This window comes from Kogia breviceps, chromosome 9 (genome assembly GCF_026419965.1).
Source record: "Kogia breviceps isolate mKogBre1 chromosome 9, mKogBre1 haplotype 1, whole genome shotgun sequence".
Lineage (NCBI taxonomy): Eukaryota > Metazoa > Chordata > Mammalia > Artiodactyla > Physeteridae > Kogia > Kogia breviceps.
Window position 1 is genome coordinate 78,553,876 of NC_081318.1, and position 19,378 is coordinate 78,573,253.

A 19,378-nucleotide genomic window follows, 5' to 3' on the forward strand; every position below is an offset into this window, starting at 1 on the left:
CTGGGGGTTGGGGGGAGCGGAGCAACAGATAACAGGGATGGAGGAGAGAAGTGTGCGAAGCCCTCTTCCTGGGGACCACTGTTGTGTGCCTGGGGCAACTGGAAGAAAGAGGAAACAAGCTAAAATGAATCCCAGATTTCTATCTTTGGCAGTGAGTTGGAGAGGAGTGTTATTTATTGAGATGAGAAGAGTAACAGATTTGTGGGGAGAATGGTGAGTTAGTTTTGTACATTCTGCATTTGAGAAATGTTCCGTAGGTCATACCAAGTGGGCACTTGGATCCGGATTTCAGGATAGAAGTCAGGGCTGTTGACCACAGCTAAGAGCTAAACATGGGGAGCCAGAGTTTGAATTATGGTCCGGATCGTTTACCATGGCTCCACGGTCTTCTGCATAAACTTTCTAAGCTTCTGTTTATTCAGCAAAATGATGACAATAATAATAGTAACTCAGAGTTACTTTAAGAATAAATGAGAAAATGATTGTGCATAGGCTCTGGTATAGCCCTTGCTCTATTCCGGTCACTTAATTCGCAGCCGTATTAGGCAACAAGAATGCAGAAAGGCAGAGGCAAGTATTTCAAAAGTATGTATGTAAACTTTATTTCAAAATAGTGTCTGCAGTCTCTATCTATCTATCTATCTATTTATCTATCTACCTATGTATCTACTCTGCAATACTGGGGGTGCCTGATAGTTGTTTAATAATTAGATTGGAAGTATGTTCTTTCCTCTGGAATCTCCCTTCTGCTGCAAATCTCATATTTAAATAATCATAGTAATAATAATAATTTTTCCTAATGTGATAGTTAAACATTTCCTATTCTTCTTATGTATTTACTTCAACAGCATTTCTCTGTGTGCAGTTTAGACAGGTACTTTTTTGCACAATTAATTAGGCTTAAGGAATTTAATGAGGAAAATCTTATAAAATTGAAGTTATCTCAAAAGTTAAAGTGTCATGTCATTCAGTTTATCTCAGGAAGTCCATTTAATCAGCCATTATTTTTTTACATCATTTTCCTCTTGGTATTCTTGACTCTGGCTCAAGGAAACTTGCTTTCCTGCTGTCTCCTTTCTCCAGGAGATTATAAGGGAGACCTTGTCCTTAGCCTCCGCAAATACCAATTCTATGGGCTTATCTTGAGAGTTTAATGAAATGCTGCGTTTTGACAACAGAAGTCTGTACAATTATAAGGGTTTATCTAGGACTTTGTATCAACTATGACATTCTCCCAGATGTTTTCTGGGTTTTTCTTTTGTAGCTTTTCACTATAATCTCCTGGCATACCAGGATTCAGTTTACTTTTTCCCTTTACAACATCCCATTATAGGCTTTAGAGTCAACAGTTCTGTTTGACCTGTGGAGAATAATGTGCCCTTAATATTTAAACATTCTTAAGAGCTGTGATCTGTAGGTGTTTTTTCCTGACGTATCTCTAGCCCCATCCACAGTTGGGAAACATGCCCTAAATGTGTTCTCACTGGACTTTTTTCATGCCTAGGCGCCACTATCACAACTTGTCATTAGCTGAACTGTTCTAACTAAACATACTTGGGCTTGATCATGTTACATGGTCATGGTGAGTATATAAATTAATTTCAACACATTTTTAAATCCATGAGTTTGAAATCCTGAGACAAGATTAGTTAAGAACATGAACTTTGGAGACAGCCCTGAGTTCAAGCTACTGCTTTGCCTCTTATTCACTATGTGATGCTGAACAAGATACTTACCCCCTTTTATGCTCAATATTCCTCTTGTAAAGCTGGAATTAAAGTAGCTACATCTTTAGGTTAGTGGTGAAGATTCAATGAGACAATGTACATGAAGTTCCTGGCCCATGGTTAGTATGTATTAACTGTTAAGTACCATTACTCTTAGTATTAAAGTGCAGTTACTTAAAACTATAAAATGGCAAATGTTAATCATGCTATTTAAATTGGTATTACTATTTTTTAATAAGGTGGTAATTACTGTTGGTCCTGTTAATAAGAAAAAGATCTGAAATGACACATCATCCAATAATAATAATCCAAATAATCCAATTTCCTCTATCCCTTTTGCTTCTTTACTTGCTTTCTAGATAAGTGGCACTGAATGATCCCTTTTAATTGCATGTGTGCTCTGATATAACTTTGCAGATATGCCATCTAGAGAGAATATCTGAAATGCTGAATTTCTCTAGTGCATTTGCAGCCTGAGTCATCAGTCTTTTGTTGGATGGTAGTGTTGTCATTGTTATGAAACACTCAAGCTCATGGGGCCATATTCATTATACATTCATATTTTTCTTGGAAAGTTCAACTTAAGATGTTTTTTCTCCCTGAATGTTAAAAGTCTGCCAATGCCATTCTGTCTGTGGCCACTATTATAAAAATAGATGTTTCAGCCAAAATAACTATGTGGCTTTAATGTGCATAGTGTTTTCGTAATAGTGAAAATACTACAACAGGATTTTTTTTGCCCACATGTATCAACAGCTCTGAAAATGAACTGCCTGCCTTACAACGCTTTTAAGTCACTAAAATTACAAAATATCATGAAGCTTAAGTAATTTGGTATAGTTGTAGATGCTTAGGTAGATAGACCATAATAGTTATGAAAGTATAATTATTACAGTAAATTTATTCCTTAGAGGAGGAACTTGGCTTATTAGGCTCAGTAAATTAGTTATTAGGCTTAAGAAATAGGAGTGCTTGATGGTGATTTCGATTATGATAGTGGTCCAGGCTAAATGAATCGATGAGGATATTGCTACTTCCGGCTGAAAAATTCATTCATTATTATCATCACTACTCTGGGCAAATGGAGACCAAAACATGGGAATTGAGTCTTGCCAGAAATAATATTTGTGGAAGAGTTAAGAAGCACAGCATGATGTGCATGCTATATGCTCATATTTTGTTGAATTAATGAATTAGAATTTCGTTCTTATCTCCTACATTCTTGCTGATTCGGATATTTTTTTAAAATCTCACTTGTGTTAATATTTCTCATAACAGGAAGTTATGTTCAAACTAGACACACATCATTTGGAGTCTGGCAGACTGAAATGTCCTTTTGATCCTCAGCAGCCTTTTGCTTCAGTAATGACAGGTAAGATCAGTGATGGATAGTTCTAGCTTTTAGGTGTTGAGGCTCCAGTAATCCTTAACGTCAGCACAGTTACATTTTAAATGAACTTCAGGTTGAATTCTTTTTAATTCAAATGACACACACGCAATTGTGCTATAATTCTACATGTAGCTGTCCCAGATTTTCTTATATTTAGCTATGTCTCATTTGGTTCACTATGGCAGTTAAATTTAGCAATTCCTTGAACATAATATGTTACAAAATATGTTGAAGATTTGAGTGGGGGGATTAATAATAAGATGTAAGTGGATAAATTAATAAAACAAATAAAACTGTAGAATACAGTTTTTTTTACAGATAAAAGAATGGTATAACACCTCTCACCTCAGTTTCACCATAACCTGATTATATTAATGGCAATGTGAAATTTTTGCTAGCACATTCAGTCTTCTCTTGCTTTGTGTACATCTTAAATTCTCTTATGGGAGGACCGTCCTGTTTAAAGAAGGCAGTACTGTGTGGTCTGAAGTCTTTTCTGAGGAATGTCGGCATGACCTCTGAATTTCAACCATTATAAGGACCCCTTTTGTCTTGGTTTGGTTCATGACTTCAGTCTCTTTTTATTTAACTTGTCCATCAGATGTTTGAATAGACTATCAGAGTGACGCACCATGACATTTTAATTTTCACTTAGTGAGAACTAGTGCTCTTCCTTTGAAGTGAAAGTGTGTGTGTTTTTTTGAAAATTATGTGACTAATGTTCAGTCATTATCCTCGGAAAATGAGATTGATGATTTGTGATTCTGATCTGTCAAGTGGGGTTGACACACCCTTAATAAAAAAAAAACAATAGATTGTAGGTGTTGGTGACCCCTGGTAGGAACCCGAGTAATTTAAATACAAAGAAGACAGTTTTAAAGGCTGGATATACAGATTCAACTTTTATTTTGAAATGCACCATTTTTTTCTGGCAAAATGTTTGAATATTTGTAATTTTATGTTTCAAATTGATGGTGTGTTTCCTTTACTCTTACCAAACCTTTTTTCATAATGTCTTTATTGATGTTGTTATTGTTATTCTTCTACTTTTTAAAACTTGCCCTACAATGAAATACTGCTTTCCACTATATATATTTAAAAGGTGGAATCAGTACCATGTCTACATTTACTTTACATAACTGGATTTCTCTCTTTTATATGTATGTGTGTGTTTTTCCCCCTTTTGGAAGTCAGCTATTGTAATGAGTATTTAGGTTGGTTGTCTCAAATAGTTCAGGAAAAGTCTTATTTCAGTGGATGCCATCAGAGGATTTTGAAAGTATCTGAACCACTTACGCAAAGGCAGAATTTTCAAGATATGTTTCTGAGGAAAATTGAATTTTAGTGATAAAACAGTGTCTGTAGTTGTTCTTCTATTTAGGCATTTACAAAATATAAATGCTCTTTAGAGATTAGCTATTTTTAAAATTTTAGTCTGTTAAGTGTAACCCCAAGTAGTTGAATATAAAGATTTCTTGAAACAGAGGCTTAGCTCTCAAAGGGGTAATGCGTGCTACCTACAGGACTGTATTCTTCCTGCCTCACCCCGCTCTCCCACTACATGCTAACCAGCATTAGGGAATATGGACTGCAGTTCCCCTCTTTTCCAACCCCCATCCTTTTCTCCCCCCTCCTCCCACTCCCCTCTCTTCTATCCTTTCTTCCTCTCCTCTCCCTCCTCTTCCACTCCTCCCCTTTCCCTTCTTCCTCACTTCTTTCCACCCTCCTTCCCCTTCTCCAACTCTTTCTACCTCTCTCACACCCTTTCTCCTCTCCTCTTCTCTCTCTCTCCTTCTGTCTCTGGTAAACACGGATATTCACTTTACATAAATAACAGGACAGAGAAGTTTGGTATGCAGTAATGGCAACATCTTTCCTTTTTCAGAAATGCCTGTTTATCAGAACTATTAGAGACATGATTAGCTACAAGGAATGCAACATGTTATAATTACAAAGTATGACTTCAGTGCTGAAAGCTCCCTTTCAGCAGAGGTTAGGCAAAGAAAAGTTGTGGTCACTGAGGTTGTGTCGGTTAAGTAAATACTAATTACACAATTCATTCCTCATTATGGCGTTTACTTTCTAAATATTTTTTTGTGTGTTATTACAAAGAGAGATTCCTAATTATGATATGTTCTTGAATTATTTGTGGGGAGAAAGGAAAGAAGAGGAGCTTATTCATAACAGAAGCTAAATGCATGTGCAATTATTAATTCAAAAGACATTGGCCTTTTTTATATTCAAATAGTTAGCATCAGCTTACCAAAGTTCACTGAGTTATCTTTTCTTCAACTAAGCAGATTTTTCAAAATCTGAAGGGGAAATTTCTGAAACAATATATTTCTGATACTAAGCAATAAACATCATTGGTTTCATGCTGTGAAATTAGTCTACTGTCAGTAGTGTCTGCTGGTAAACTCTTAGAAGTCCTGTGTATTCGTTTCTCCCTTGCAGATGAGTACCTCTACTCTGGAACAGCTTCTGATTTCCTTGGCAAGGATACTGCATTCACTCGGTCCCTTGGGCCTACTCATGACCACCATTACATCAGAACTGATATTTCGGAGCACCACTGGCTCAATGGTTAGTGATTTTCACACTTTTGATTGTTTTGCCTTTGCTTTTGGGTAGATAAGAAACTCATGATTATTCATTGAGATGTGTTTTGGAAGTGATTTAGCTCAACATATAAAATACATTTGAAATATTTCCTCAGTGCCTTAGACAAATCTCCAGAACCTACTGTGTATATAATAATAATAGTTGACATTTATTGTGCGTGTGTGCTATTGCCCTTGACATTGTTCCATGCTCTGCTTGATTTTTTAAAATATTCACAATGATGTAATATGAGAGATGTGTTATTATTATTATGTACTTTTTAAAGATGAATAAACTGAGATAGAGAGAAGTGGAGTAATTTGGTCAAGGTCTTACAACTTGTCAGTTGCAGAGCTGGGATTCAAGTTGGCAATCTTTCTCGTGCAATCTGATTTTTAATGACTAAGCCAAATACTGTCTGTTAGCATAATAGAAAGGGGTTATTGTAATGCTAACTTATTTTATTTAAAAAATAATTTCTATTTTGGTTAAAACATGTCCCTCCAAAATTTTAAGCATATTGATATTCACATGAGCTTGTCTGATTACTTTTGTGTTTAGCAGTCATACAGTATTCCGAGTTTTCAACAACAACAAAAACGACTTCCTAAATGAATTTATTTAATGGAAGGAATAGTGAAAGGCTTTTTTTTTTTTTTTCTTTTGCCCCACTGCCTTACAACAGGTCAGGTTTTATCATGATTTTCTAAAGTTTTCTGATTAACACAGGACTTTATTTCACCACATGGCACACAGCATTTCTCATTCCCACCATAAATACTGGGTTTTAGTGGAGGAGGCCTGGGTAGAGATTTCCTAGGGGCTATCTATCTCTGTATCTCTCAGTATCATTCAAGCAGTGACAACATAAACAAAGGGGAAAAACACTTTTAAAACATTTCTTTAGTCAAAACCTCCAGATCCATTTGTTTACACAACAATTCGATCTCTATTGACCAAAAGAGAACACTATTAACAGAGTAAACAAATTTAGAATATCCCCAACTAAGTGATTACTGTTCATTTCTTAACACTTGTGCAAGGCAGGCCGATCTTGTGAATATTGTGAAGGTTTCGAGGGAATTACTTGGTTTGAGAGTGACTCCATAGATTTTACCAGTAGAAAAGCTTAGTTATCTGTTTAGGTAACAAGATATTATGGCTTTATTTTATTGATTTATTTTTTTAAAGAGTTTGCTGTTTTGAATAATGTTCACTCTTTTTTATTAATTAATTTATTATTTATTCATTTATTTTGGCTGCATTGGGTCTTCGTTGTTGCGCGCGGGCGTCCTCTCATTGTGGTGAGCGGGTGCTACTCTTCGTCGTGGTGCGCGGGCTTCTCACTGTGGTGGCTTCTCTTGTCGCGAAGCATGGGCTCTAGGTGCACGAACTGCAGTAGTTGTGGCTCACGGGCTCTAGAGTGCAGGGTCAGTAGTTGTGGCGCACGGGCTTAGTTGCTCCGCAGCATGTGGGATCTTCCTGGACCAGTGCTTGAACCTGTGTCCCCTGCATTGGCAGGCAGATTTTTAGCCACTGTGCCACCAGGGAAGTCCCGATATTATGGCTTTAAAATGAAGTATAGATTGCATTTCCCAGTCTTGGGATGGCAAATATCATCATCTTGCCACTCTTAAGAGATTAGTCTATTTTTTCCTTACCTGTGACATGTCCAAAAGAAGTCAACAGTATTGCTAAAACAGTAAATGTGGGAAATATTTATTCAACTATTATTTGCCTAACATGCTGTTCTTAGTGCTGTGTGAAGAGAATTACAAAGCAAGAAACCTTTGCGTTGGTTTAGCATTCTCTTAATAAACAACTTTTAAGGGCCTGTGACATACTGAATGCTCTTCTGTTCACTGGGCCGGCTGAGATTATAGAGGAGGGTCACTGACCTCATGGATGATAAATGCCTGGAGCATAGGAGGAGAGTGGGTGATGGAGCCAGAAAGCTGTAAATATTTTCCTGAAACTACTGTGAAGTTGTCTATTATTTAATTCTTTATTTTTATTTTATTGAAGTATAATTGATTTACAGTGTTGTGTTAATTTCTGCTGTATAGCAAAGTGACTCAGTTATTTTATATATATATATATATATACTTTTTCATATTCTTTTCCATTACACTTTATCACAGGATATCGAATGTAGTTCCCTGTGCTATACAGTAGGACCTTGTCATTTATCCATCCTATATATATTGGTTTGCATCTGCTGATCCCAAACTCCCAGTCCTTTCCTCCCCCATCCCTCCTCCGTCTTGGCAACCAGGGGTCTGTTCTCTATGTCTTGGAGTCTATTTCTGTTTCATGGATATGTTCATTTGCGTCATATTTTAGATTCCACATATAAGTGATATCATATGGTATTTGTCTTTCTCTTTCTGACTTACTTCGCTTAGTATGATAATCTCTAGGTCCATCCACCTTGCTGCAAATGACATCATTTCATTCTTTTTTATGGCTAATATTCCATTGTATATATTTACCACATCTTATTTAGCCATTCATCTGTTAATGTATTTAATTCTTTTTTTTGTGTCTTTTTTTGGTAAGGGATAATTGACATATAACATTATATTAGTTTCAGGTGTACAACATGATTTGATACTTGTATATATTGCAAAATGATCACCACAATAAGTCTAGTTAACTTCCATCACCACATATAGTCATAGAATTTTTTTCTTGTGATGAGAACTTTTAAGATCTACTCTCTTAGCAACTTTCAAATATTCAATACACCATTATTAATGATAGTCACCATGATGTACATTACATCCCCAGGACTTATTTATTTTGTAACTTGAAATTTGTACCTTTTGGACCCCCTTCACCAATTCTCTAATTTTAACCAGAAAATCAGATCTTTGTTGTTTATAGAGGTAACTGATAATAGCAGGAAGGCAAAACTAAAGGAGGAGGAGGACAGAGAGAGAAGGGGCCATTGCACCAAAAATAGGAAAATGAGGGTGGGACAGAAACAAAGGTAGTGGCAGTGGAGGTGGACATGAGAATATACAGCAACAAATAATTGAAATAGAAGATATCTGTTTGGGAATAGAAGAATCCAAGGATATGAGGAAAAATTCAAGAGAATATTTTGGGTACTGGGAAAACTTTGCAATGAAAGAAGTCAGTAGAAAGGAAGAAACTGAAGGAAGGAGGCAGGATACACAGTAGAAGTCTCAGTGGATTGAATGCAGGCAAATGATTAAGAATTAGGAGACCTACTGTTTATGGTTGTAGGACATTTAACGCAGATTGCTTAGTGGTTAATAACCAGAGGGACCATATAACCTGGTGTGCCCTGGACATTTCCAGTTTACCTTTGCTGTTCTTTAACTCTCTGAAGTGTCCCAATTTAGACAAAAATTATAGCTCTTTTTTGTGGAACTTAATTACCTAAGTTTAAATCCTGACTCTCACTTAGTTGTGACCTTGGTCAAACCCTTCTGTGCATTTAAATTCTTTGTCTAAAAACTTGACATAATAATAGTATCTGTTCCCAGGGTGTTACAAGAATTAAATCTTATAGGGAAGTCTGATGGAAGGCAATTGTAAAAGCAATTCAGTGTCAATATTATCATCACCATCATTATCGTTATTCCTGAAGGTGAGAGAGGTAGCACGGTGGGACTAAAGCTCCGGATGGATGCTCTGATTCTCTTAGCATCTACTTAGCATTTTTAAGTATTGACCACCTTTTCCTTCTCTCTCTCTCTCTCTCCATTTCATAATTCTGTGAGCTCATCCATTCTAATAGTTTTCTGTGTTCTGTTTTCTGTGTTCTTGTTTCCTAAAACTGTATTTCCAACCTTTTCCTGTAACTAAGTGACCTTAAAAATGTTTATTTCTATGTCTTACATTTTCATCTCAGATTAAACAAAAGGAACTAGTTGCTTAATATGGGAGTAAAGATATCTAAGCCTTGGCCTTGATTGTACTGCTAAAGTGCTCTGAGATTTTTACAAGTTTAGTGATCTTCTGCTTTAGTTTCTTCAAATAGATATATAAATATAGATATATAAAAGACTAATTGGATCTAAAATCTAAAATCCTGTGAGTCTAACTCAAAATTATCTTGTTTCCCCTTTCTAACCTGCCCTTCAATACCTGTTTCCTGATTTTTATCGATCTTAACTTTCTTAACTTCATCCACTCAGTTACCTTGAAGTTATCTTTAATTTCTTCCTCTCCTTTATCTCCTTTTATCTAATCTGTCACAAAGAGCCTTTATTTCCTTCAGAATATCTGTTGACCTTGTTCTTTCCATGGCCACCATCTTTCTTTAGGTCTCCATCACCTTGTCTCTGGTTTATTGCTACTATTTTATTGTTTGTTAACTCATTTCCCTATGTCTTGTCTCTTTTGCTTCAAATTTATTTTATATAGCATCCTTCCTAGTCACTGTATTAGGCACTTTTAAAGTATTATCTTATTTAGCGGTATAATTTTGAGAGAATTACTATTTCCACTTAATAGTTGGGGATAGATTAGAAGTCAGATAAATAGTCCGTGGTTAAACAGTTATTGGAAGTGAGATTGAAACTCAGGTATGTCTCTCTAGTCTACACACTTTATTCTTCTCATTGTATGATACAGTCCCTAAACCTAAATTCTCTTATTGTGATTACCCATCCTCTGCTCTTGCAGCCTCACTACAAATAGGTTCCACATCATGATGCCATTTTGGGCAACAGCAAACTGAGGATGTGGGTCTGGATATGGGGACTGTGGCAGACAGAGAAAGTGTGGTTAGGCAATCAATGTGGAAGACCTAGACAGTCAGCTGTAGTCATTATTGCAAACATTTGCTGAGGGATGGGCTGGCCAGAATCAGAACAGCATGATGCTTCAGGAGACCCAGTCAGTCAGGCGCTTCTTGGTCCATGGAAACTAGGGCAAAGCAAGGGAGAAATAATAGAAGCTACATGAGATTGTTATGAGGAAGTACCCAACATGCTAAGGGAAAAGATTGGCTTTTGGGGGGAGCATTTCTGTTCTCCATTCTGAGAAGTGGCCATTTTCCAGATATAGTCGGCCTAGGGTCCAAAGATAGAGGTCAAATAGGTCATCTGGCTAGTGTCAGGAATGTGGGGAGACAAAAAGCAGTGATTGCTAAAGGAACTGTGGTGATTTGGGGAATATTAGACATTATCTTATTCAACCTTACATTCCACAAATTGAGACTCAGTATGAAGAAGGGACATGTTCAGGTCTCCTAACTGCCAGACCCGCCCTTCCATTACAATACCAAACTTCTGACAAGAGTATCAGATCATGTCTCCTGCATCTGGAAGCTTGACTGCCATTTTAGTGGCAATTATGGGGGTAAAGGCTCTGTTTCTTCCTTAAACTGGACCTGACACAGCACAGTAGCTGATGCAGGCTACTTGCTCTAAAGCTGCACTGTCCGATATGGTAGACACTAGCCACATGTGGCTATTTAAATTTAAATTAAGTAAAATTAAATAAACTTAAAATTTGGTTTCTTAGTCACACTAATTATATTTCAAGTGCTCAATAGCCACATGGTCAAGAGGCTACCTTATTGGTCAGCACAGATATAAAACATTTCCATCTTCACAGAAATTTCTATTGGACAGCACTGGTCTGAAGTGTTCTTTTTATTAATTATGTACAATAGCATAATCACACAGTATAATACATGCCACATATCACAGTGCAATCCACAGTCACATAAGGCAACAAATGTAAATTTTCTTTACTGTAGCATGTAGATGTGAAGCTCACTCCCAGGTTTTGTACAGTTATTGCTAGGTTGAAACAACTGACAGATACTTGATATTTCAAATAATGGGGTCAATGTCTAATTAATTTCTCCTATACATATTATTCCATCATTGTATTATTTATTTCTGGTTAGGCAGTTTGAGAATTTTTTTCTGTTCAATTTTGCTTTCTGTACTTTGATTTTTAGTTAAAAACCCTACTTTTACATGTCTGTAATAAACTAAACTCTTGTAAATGTAAACAGATATTATGTTTAGGTTAAGTGGAATACAAAAATTAAATTAAATTTGCAACTGAGTATTTAACTCTTAAGATGCAGGTTTTAAATAATTAACCTTTTAAAAAATATGATTCTACATGAATCGCTTTCATCACTGAACGGCTTGGGCAGTTTAAAATCTTTGATGCTTGTGTGTATGCCCTATTTTGTTCTTTGCCCTGCCTGGATTTAACCAGTGAGATCAGCTAATCTCTTCAGTTACCAGTCCTAGGATCCTTGTCAGAGTTTCTGTGGGACTTTGTCTAATCCAGTGCCAAAAGACATACAAGTATGAACCTTGATTTCTTCTTTGAGAAATTAACCCACCTATTAAATACCTCACCAGGAGAGAGAAAAATTGTAAAGATGAAGTCCGATGGCAGTTTTAGACGAAGAATTAGATTCCACACTTTTCTTTATCAGCTTAATCATAGAACATAGCAGGAAATGGGAATACAGATACACGTCAGAGCGGTTACTCAAACACAGTTGAGCTTCTTTGAGACTTTGGGGATAAAACTAAGAAGTATGACCATTTGGAAAATGAAAACAAACAATGATGCCTCAGATGCATATGTTTTTGTTTTCTTTCCTGGAGTAGATGAGAACTTTTGTTTCAAATTTTCATTTCTAACATGTGGAGGCAGTTTTTATTTGAAGTTTCTCTTGGAGTACTGTTGCCTATAAATTCTTCTTCCACACAGAAGGATAACGTTTTTCAAAAGTGGTAAGAAAAAGATATTACAAGAAGAAATAAAGGAAAGTAAGGAACTCACTATGTATTAAGTCATGGTGTAGGTGTGCTCATCTGGGTGAAAAGAGGTTCATGAGGAAAAATGAAAGTGATGTGCATTTCAGGCCATGAGGATTTATGCCATTTTCATTTGGCAATGTCTTCTGGTGACATGCTAAAAGTTCATTTGTGAAAATGCACGATTTCAAACTCCATCCCTATTAAGGCATGTGTTTCAAATGCCACAGGGGAAAAATGTGCTATAAATAAAGCCCAGGTGTCCCTTGGTATGATTTTAAATTACTTAATTCAACTATGCATGTCATATACTGATGAAATGATATCTATTTTTACACAAACTTGGCAGCAAGTCAAAAAGGAGTTTCTATCACAGAATACTAACATCAGTGTTCTAAGACACAGGACCACAGTTGAGTCTGGAAGAAAGAAAACTCTTTATTCTTTAAACAAGTATTTATTTTTAACTCAAAATTACTTATTATTTAAATCACAGAATAGAGTACTATTGGATACTCTTTTTTTCATAATTTGATTCCTTCACATAATAAATATTTGGCTTAAACACTTCTACCATTTAATTTTCTTACATTACTCCAGAATAATTTCCTTATAGTACTGGAAAAAGAACCAACATTTTAAAAAGAGTCCAGTAAAACCAACAGTCACTGAATAAACACAAGACCTCTATGTTATGTATTAGTTGAAAGTTAACAGAAATGTAACTTGGGAAAATATTCTATTTTGCTCCACTGATATTATAATGAAATTCCTGGAATGGGGACTGGTGTCATACTCTAACTTTTGACCATTTCAAATGGCAGTACCTGACAACAACACCTGGATAATGTTTCACGTAGCCAAAGTGGGGCTGTTCTGTGTATTTCTACAACAGACTGTGTATTACTGTATTTATTTGTTTAACTTTTAGGCCGAGTACATTCTGCTGTGTTGTAGAGCTATGTTTCTCTTGTCGAACTCTGCAAATAGAGACCACCAATTAGTTCATATAACTGCTTCTTCTATCTGTGTGTCTGAGGAAAGCTTTACAAGCAACTCTCTCCCTCACAGTGGAATCCTTTTTACCTGTAATGATTTTCTGTTTCAAATAACTGAGATCTTATTTTCTCTCTTGGGAGAGAAGACTGCAAATTTTGTACCACTATGTTATTTTTAAAAGTATAAATTCAACTTAATCATGAAGTAGTTCTGATACTAAAATTACAAGGGTCATCGTGCTCCGTGGATAACTTCTACTTAAGATATATTTAAGTGCTGTGATAAATTCTACTTGTGTCATCCCCATTTTAAGCTCATATATTTGTTAAGATAAAACAAGGCAATCATATTCCTGTAATTTCTGTATAGTTTCGGTTTTATCCCTTTTTTGTCCCACTCTAATTATGAAGAATTTGTATTATCAGTCTTCACTCCTCCTGTCCATACACACATCTGCATTACTGACCTAGCGTTAATGAGTCTTGTCTATGTCCTATTCCCGTATACGAAATGGTAATCTATGGCAGTGACTCTTAAACTCAGATTCCTGTAAGAATCACCTATAAGGTTTTATTTCTTTATTTTTATTTATATATTTTTAAAATTCACATGCTAGTGCCACTGGAGATTTGCATTCAGTTCAATGGCATTGAATTCAGGCATCTGTAAATTCTAAAAACGTGCTATAGATTATTATTAATGCCTGATCTGTGTCAGTGGGAACCCACAGTTGTCTTTCTCTCTACTCATTGTTAGAAATCTCCTTTCAAGTCCCTGGAAACATCAAGACTGGGCCTTCTTCTTAGCCATATCTTGGCCATATGTTAATATTTTCTTAATCCAGATTGTAATTGGTTTGAAGCGAAGAGTCCGTTCTTATTCACTTTTGTATTCTTTATCCTACCAGTTTTTCTTGCTCTGAGTGCCTTGAAAATAGTAGTAATTAGATATATTCTTTGTTTTCATGAATTTGCTAAAATCCTAATGCTACATTTGTAGGAAATTTTATTTCCACAGAGAGTTTTGTTTTTTAAGAAAACATGATATATTTAAGTCAAAAATTACAAGTGTTAATTTGTGACTAAAAAAGAATTTTAACCTTGCTCAGGGATTCAAAACTAAGTGATGTATAAACAATTTAAAAGAGGGGCTGCAGGGAAAAACAAAAACAAAAAGCCTTGATTGGAATTGTTAATGGACCTTGCTAATTTAAGATTAATTAGAAAAGAATTTTTTTAAATGCTGTATGATTTCCTAAAATTTAATTTTTATGTAATTTAGGACCATATCAAAATGAGATTATTGAGGGCATAAAAATCCCCTGGAGTTCTAAGTTCCAGAGAAAGAACAGGGAAATAATAAAGAACAAAAAGGAAAAAGATCATGCACATATTTCCCCCCTCTCTTTTCCTCTTAAGGTTTCCCATTTAAGCAGAGAATAGACTGGATGAGAGACCCAGGGTTGACCCAGAGACGCTGGGGTGATAGAGACTGAACTACTCATCACTTGGAATCAAACATTAACTTTTCTCTATTGAAGAGTCTATTGTGAAGTCTTGTTTACTGGGCTACTGACCAACTGTTCTACATTTGCAGGGGAATAGTTGTCAGTACTCCTGGAGTATCCAGCAATCGGGGCCTTGGTCAAAACTCTAGAGAAGGCAATGTTATTATTTTTTTTCACCTCCTACTTATTATATTTATTTATTTTTGGGGAAACTTTTTGTCTTCTCTTGTTTCCTGCTTCTGCTTCCTAAAGAGTACTCTGTGCTTTATTTCAGGCATCTTGTATTTTCTACTTAATTGAAGTCCTTCATTCCTCAATAACCACTCTTTGTCTTCTTTGTTTTAATCAAAATGATTGTTTCTGAACTAGTATCACCCAATTACAAATCTGTTACCTGATTTAACTCCCAGTTATATAAAACCAAGACTTAAAAGGTCCAGTACTTTTTGAACAAGGCGTTAGTAACCCAAATTGACTTGTCATTGATGCAATGCAAAGGAGTTAATTGTATTGCCATTATTTTTTCATTTGATTTGTATCATGGACATCTTCCCATGACAGTACATTTAGAACTACTTCATTTTTAATAACTACATGTTATTGTAACAATTGTATGGATGTGCTCAATTTTCCATCATTCTCTTGTTTGTGGTCCTAATAATTATTATTATCATCCCAGACATCCTTTTAATAATGAATAACATTTATTAAACCCTTATTATGTGTCAGGCACTCCCAGATAGTAAGCGCATTACATATATCAATTCACTTGATTATCGTATCAGTTACCCTACTAGGTAGATATTAGGTATGAGAAACTTGAGTCATAGAGAAGATAAACAATTTGCCCAAAGTCACTTTTCCAGTAAGCGGCAGAAATAGGATATCAAGTTGGAAAGAGTGTCTTCAGAGCCAACACTGGACTTGACCCAAGCATTACTGGTTGTTTCAATTTTTTTTGGCAGTTACACAAAGTGCAACAAATAACATCATAATATATCAAAATTTGGGATATGTTTATAGCTTTTCCTAAGCTCTTCATAATGGACATTTTGGTTTAGAAGCAGTGACTGCAATCATAAAAAAGGAAAATATAAAATCATAGAATCTCCAGGTTTGAAAGAAGGACTTTTCTATGTAATTTAGTTGAATTGAAACAATTGTGAATCTCAGCCAGTCATGTTTTCACCTGATGTCCAGAGTCCTAAAGAACTTGTTCAGGACCTCTTTGTGCTAATACATGTTCCTGCTTTGTGTCATGTTTACTTGTGTATATGTCTCATTTCCCACATTTCATTCATTGTTTTTATTTCTAATTCTGCTGCTAATTGTTTTACATACAAAAGACACCAGTACTATTGTTGTGGCTGAATTATTTCAGGATTTTAATGTATAGCTTCTTTTCTTCCAAACAGGAGCAAAATTTATTGGAACTTTCCCCATCCCAGACACCTATAATCCAGATGATGATAAAATATATTTCTTCTTTCGTGAATCATCTCAAGAAGGGAGTACTTCTGATAAGACCATCCTTTCTCGAGTTGGAAGAGTTTGTAAGGCAAGATATATTTATTCCACTTAAGGCATATGTGTATGTATATGAATAATTAGCCATGTAATGTTGAAGTTAATTCCATTATTCATAAATGGTAGAATAAATTCATATTATCTTACATGTATAATTTTTGAGATCCAAAAGCAAAAAGAAAAAAGAAGGATGCAAAATTTTCCAATATTACAAATTATTTTTTCCAATCCCTGAGCTATTCCCCAGGTTTGAGTTAGATCTCTTGGGCAGCTTGCTCCTTTTACTGGTGGGCTATCCCTTTGCCAGTTATTACTGTTCCCAGTAAGATCACTGCATTGTCCTCATCCATGGAAGTTAAAATGTTTTGTACATTAAATAATTTTATTTTGAAATTGAAAGTAACTTAGCATACTCACTAGAGTTCCTTAAACACTAACAGAATCATATCCCGTATTTTTATCAAAACACATCACATGTAAAATTATGTATCTTTATGTGAATCAAATAAGTTGAAAATACAGTTATATGGTCTTGTTATTAAAATACTTTCTATAGCATTAACTGAGATTACGTTTTGAGAGAAAAATGGGATAGGAAGGAAAAAAAAACAATCCAAAAGGCAAAACATTTATCTTGAAGAACACTGAAATTTGCTTTTTAATATTGCCATTTTCTGTAAATTACAGGAAAACAGCAACTCTGAAACACTCTCATTTTGTGCCATCAAAGTTCTCATTTGAGTGAATACAAGCTTTTTAGAATAAAAATGCTACTGGAATCATACTTTTCAGTATATTCTTTTGTTAGTTGGATTTATCTTCACTGAAATCACTTTTCTTAAATGGCCAGACACCTTCAGCATTAACTCAGTTATTAAGAGGAAGAGCTGTTAACTTAATAAATACTCTCAGCGGGAAGCTTTCTTTGGTCTTGTACAAACTTTTCATTTTCTTCCATCTGAGCCTATCACTTTTTTTTCTCAATCTGTGCCCTCAGGCTTTTGAACACTTCCAGGGACAGAAATATAAACCGTCATTGCACTTAAGAGTGCTAATGATAACACGGCTTTTGAATGAGACCAAACTTGTGAGCGCAGATCATTCTTTACCTAGTGTCCTAGCCAATAATGCCATCTCCCACTGATCCCTTCACCCCCAGGGGACACATTCTCTAAAAAGCATCCTCATTCTTTCAGAGTCTAAGAATTCACAGTCATTTCTCTTGAAGCCTCTCCCCGAGAGATGAATGGCCATTGCTTGGAGTAGTCGTAGCGTGTGAGTGTACTGAAGCATGCCTTAGAACAACAGTACCCCAGCCGGAAAGCTGTGCTGTGGATGGACATCATTTGTATAAATGAGCCACGTTAAGTATGTCATTAGAGTTTTACAATCAATTAAATGTATTTTAAGAGTCACTTTGTGATGAGCACATGTATAACAAGTGTGGGTTTTGTGAAGCAATTCAATACTTATTTCTTGATAGGTCAAATCCATTTGATAGAAATTCATTTATAACAAAGTAATGTTTTTACGCTCATACTAAATATACTGAAAGTTAATTTCAGAGGTGGAGAAACATATTAAAGAAAAATTTAGCTGCCCCATTTATAAATTTGTTTCATAAAAATATAATCTAGACTTTAAGTATCAGTCATGGGATATTTTATCTATGAACAAACTCCTATAGAACTGAAAAGACAGAGAGAATTGTAGTACATAAGTCTTCCCACCACAAAAAAACTCTGAGGCCACACAGCAAGATTTTGTCATGCTATTGTGTTTGGATAAAAAGCTAACAAATTGTGATATCAAATAAGGACTTGTGATGGATGAATTTCCTTTAAAAAAAAAAAAAGAGAGATAATAGAGGTTCTTCTTAAATTGATGTATCTCTTTACTCAATCCCTGTCTTCAATTAGCACCCTCTTCAGCATTTCCCACTATATATGTGATCCACTGGTCAATGTTGACAATATTTGGTTCTAAATGCATCTTTGTGATTTCTTAATTGCATCCCACCCTGCCCAAGTTACTAACTTTATTTATTAATTTAGGATTAAAGTGCGGTAAAAAGTGAGCACTCATAAGTGGAGATTTCACTGTCGAGATTAAAAATGACTTGAAGTCTTAAAAAAAAAAATGCCCTGCAAACAATAACAAGTTTAAATTAAAAAATAGCTTTTCAGCATCATTGTTGCTGTTATACATTATTTTCACATAAAAAATGTTCTTGTGACATTTGGGGGAACATATTTATTCCTGTTTCATTTTTTTTATGCCATGAGGTTATTATAATATTGTTTTCCTGTTTTCAACAGGTAGTAATGTAATGTATGTCTATGCTGTGAAACAAAATCAAGTTCAATAGATATAAACAAAGCTAAGAAGGAAGAGAGCATGCTAGAGAGTTGAGTAACTGTGTACACTGTTCTGAATTTACAGAGCTTTTCAGTAACATGAGAGTCCTTTATACTATTTTTTCCACCAGGATATTTCCACAGTACCTATTTATTTGGAAATATTAAGATTTTGTTGTTCTTGTTATTATTGTTTGTTTTCATTTTTACCTGATAACCTTCAGGCCAATGAAAAACTGTTGACAGTTTAAGAGCTCCCTATGTCTTCAGCTACTAAACCAAAGTAAAAGTTGTTTTATTGACCTGTGAAAGACATTACTGTTAGAATGAGTAGTATATACTGATTGGTGGGGAGGAGCTTTTGGAAATAAGCAAAAATTACACAAAATGAACAAAGAATTGTTTACAGGATAAGGGTGAATCACTTCAATTTTGTAACCCATTCCTTCATTATTTTATTTCATTATTCAACAACAAGAAAATATAAGTTCTGTGCAAAG

The 19,378-nt window shown here is 35.2% G+C and overlaps 1 protein-coding gene and 1 long non-coding RNA gene across 4 annotated transcripts in view; one reads left to right on the plus strand and one right to left on the minus strand.

Moving 5' to 3' along the window:
- Nucleotides 1–19,378, plus strand: part of SEMA3D (semaphorin 3D) — a 214,227-nt gene that overhangs the window by 135,174 nt on the left and 59,675 nt on the right. For all 3 annotated transcript variants that reach the window (XM_059073860.2, XM_059073858.2, XM_059073859.2), the window contains 3 exons: nt 3,006–3,099; nt 5,572–5,700; nt 16,410–16,552. In XM_059073860.2, coding sequence (XP_058929843.1) covers nt 3,006–3,099; nt 5,572–5,700; nt 16,410–16,552 — 366 coding nt within the window. The remainder of the gene's footprint in view (nt 1–3,005; nt 3,100–5,571; nt 5,701–16,409; nt 16,553–19,378) is intronic.
- The window catches only part of LOC136794864 (uncharacterized), a 177,790-nt gene that overhangs the window by 9,121 nt on the left and 149,291 nt on the right, over nt 1–19,378 (minus strand). The window lies entirely within an intron of this gene.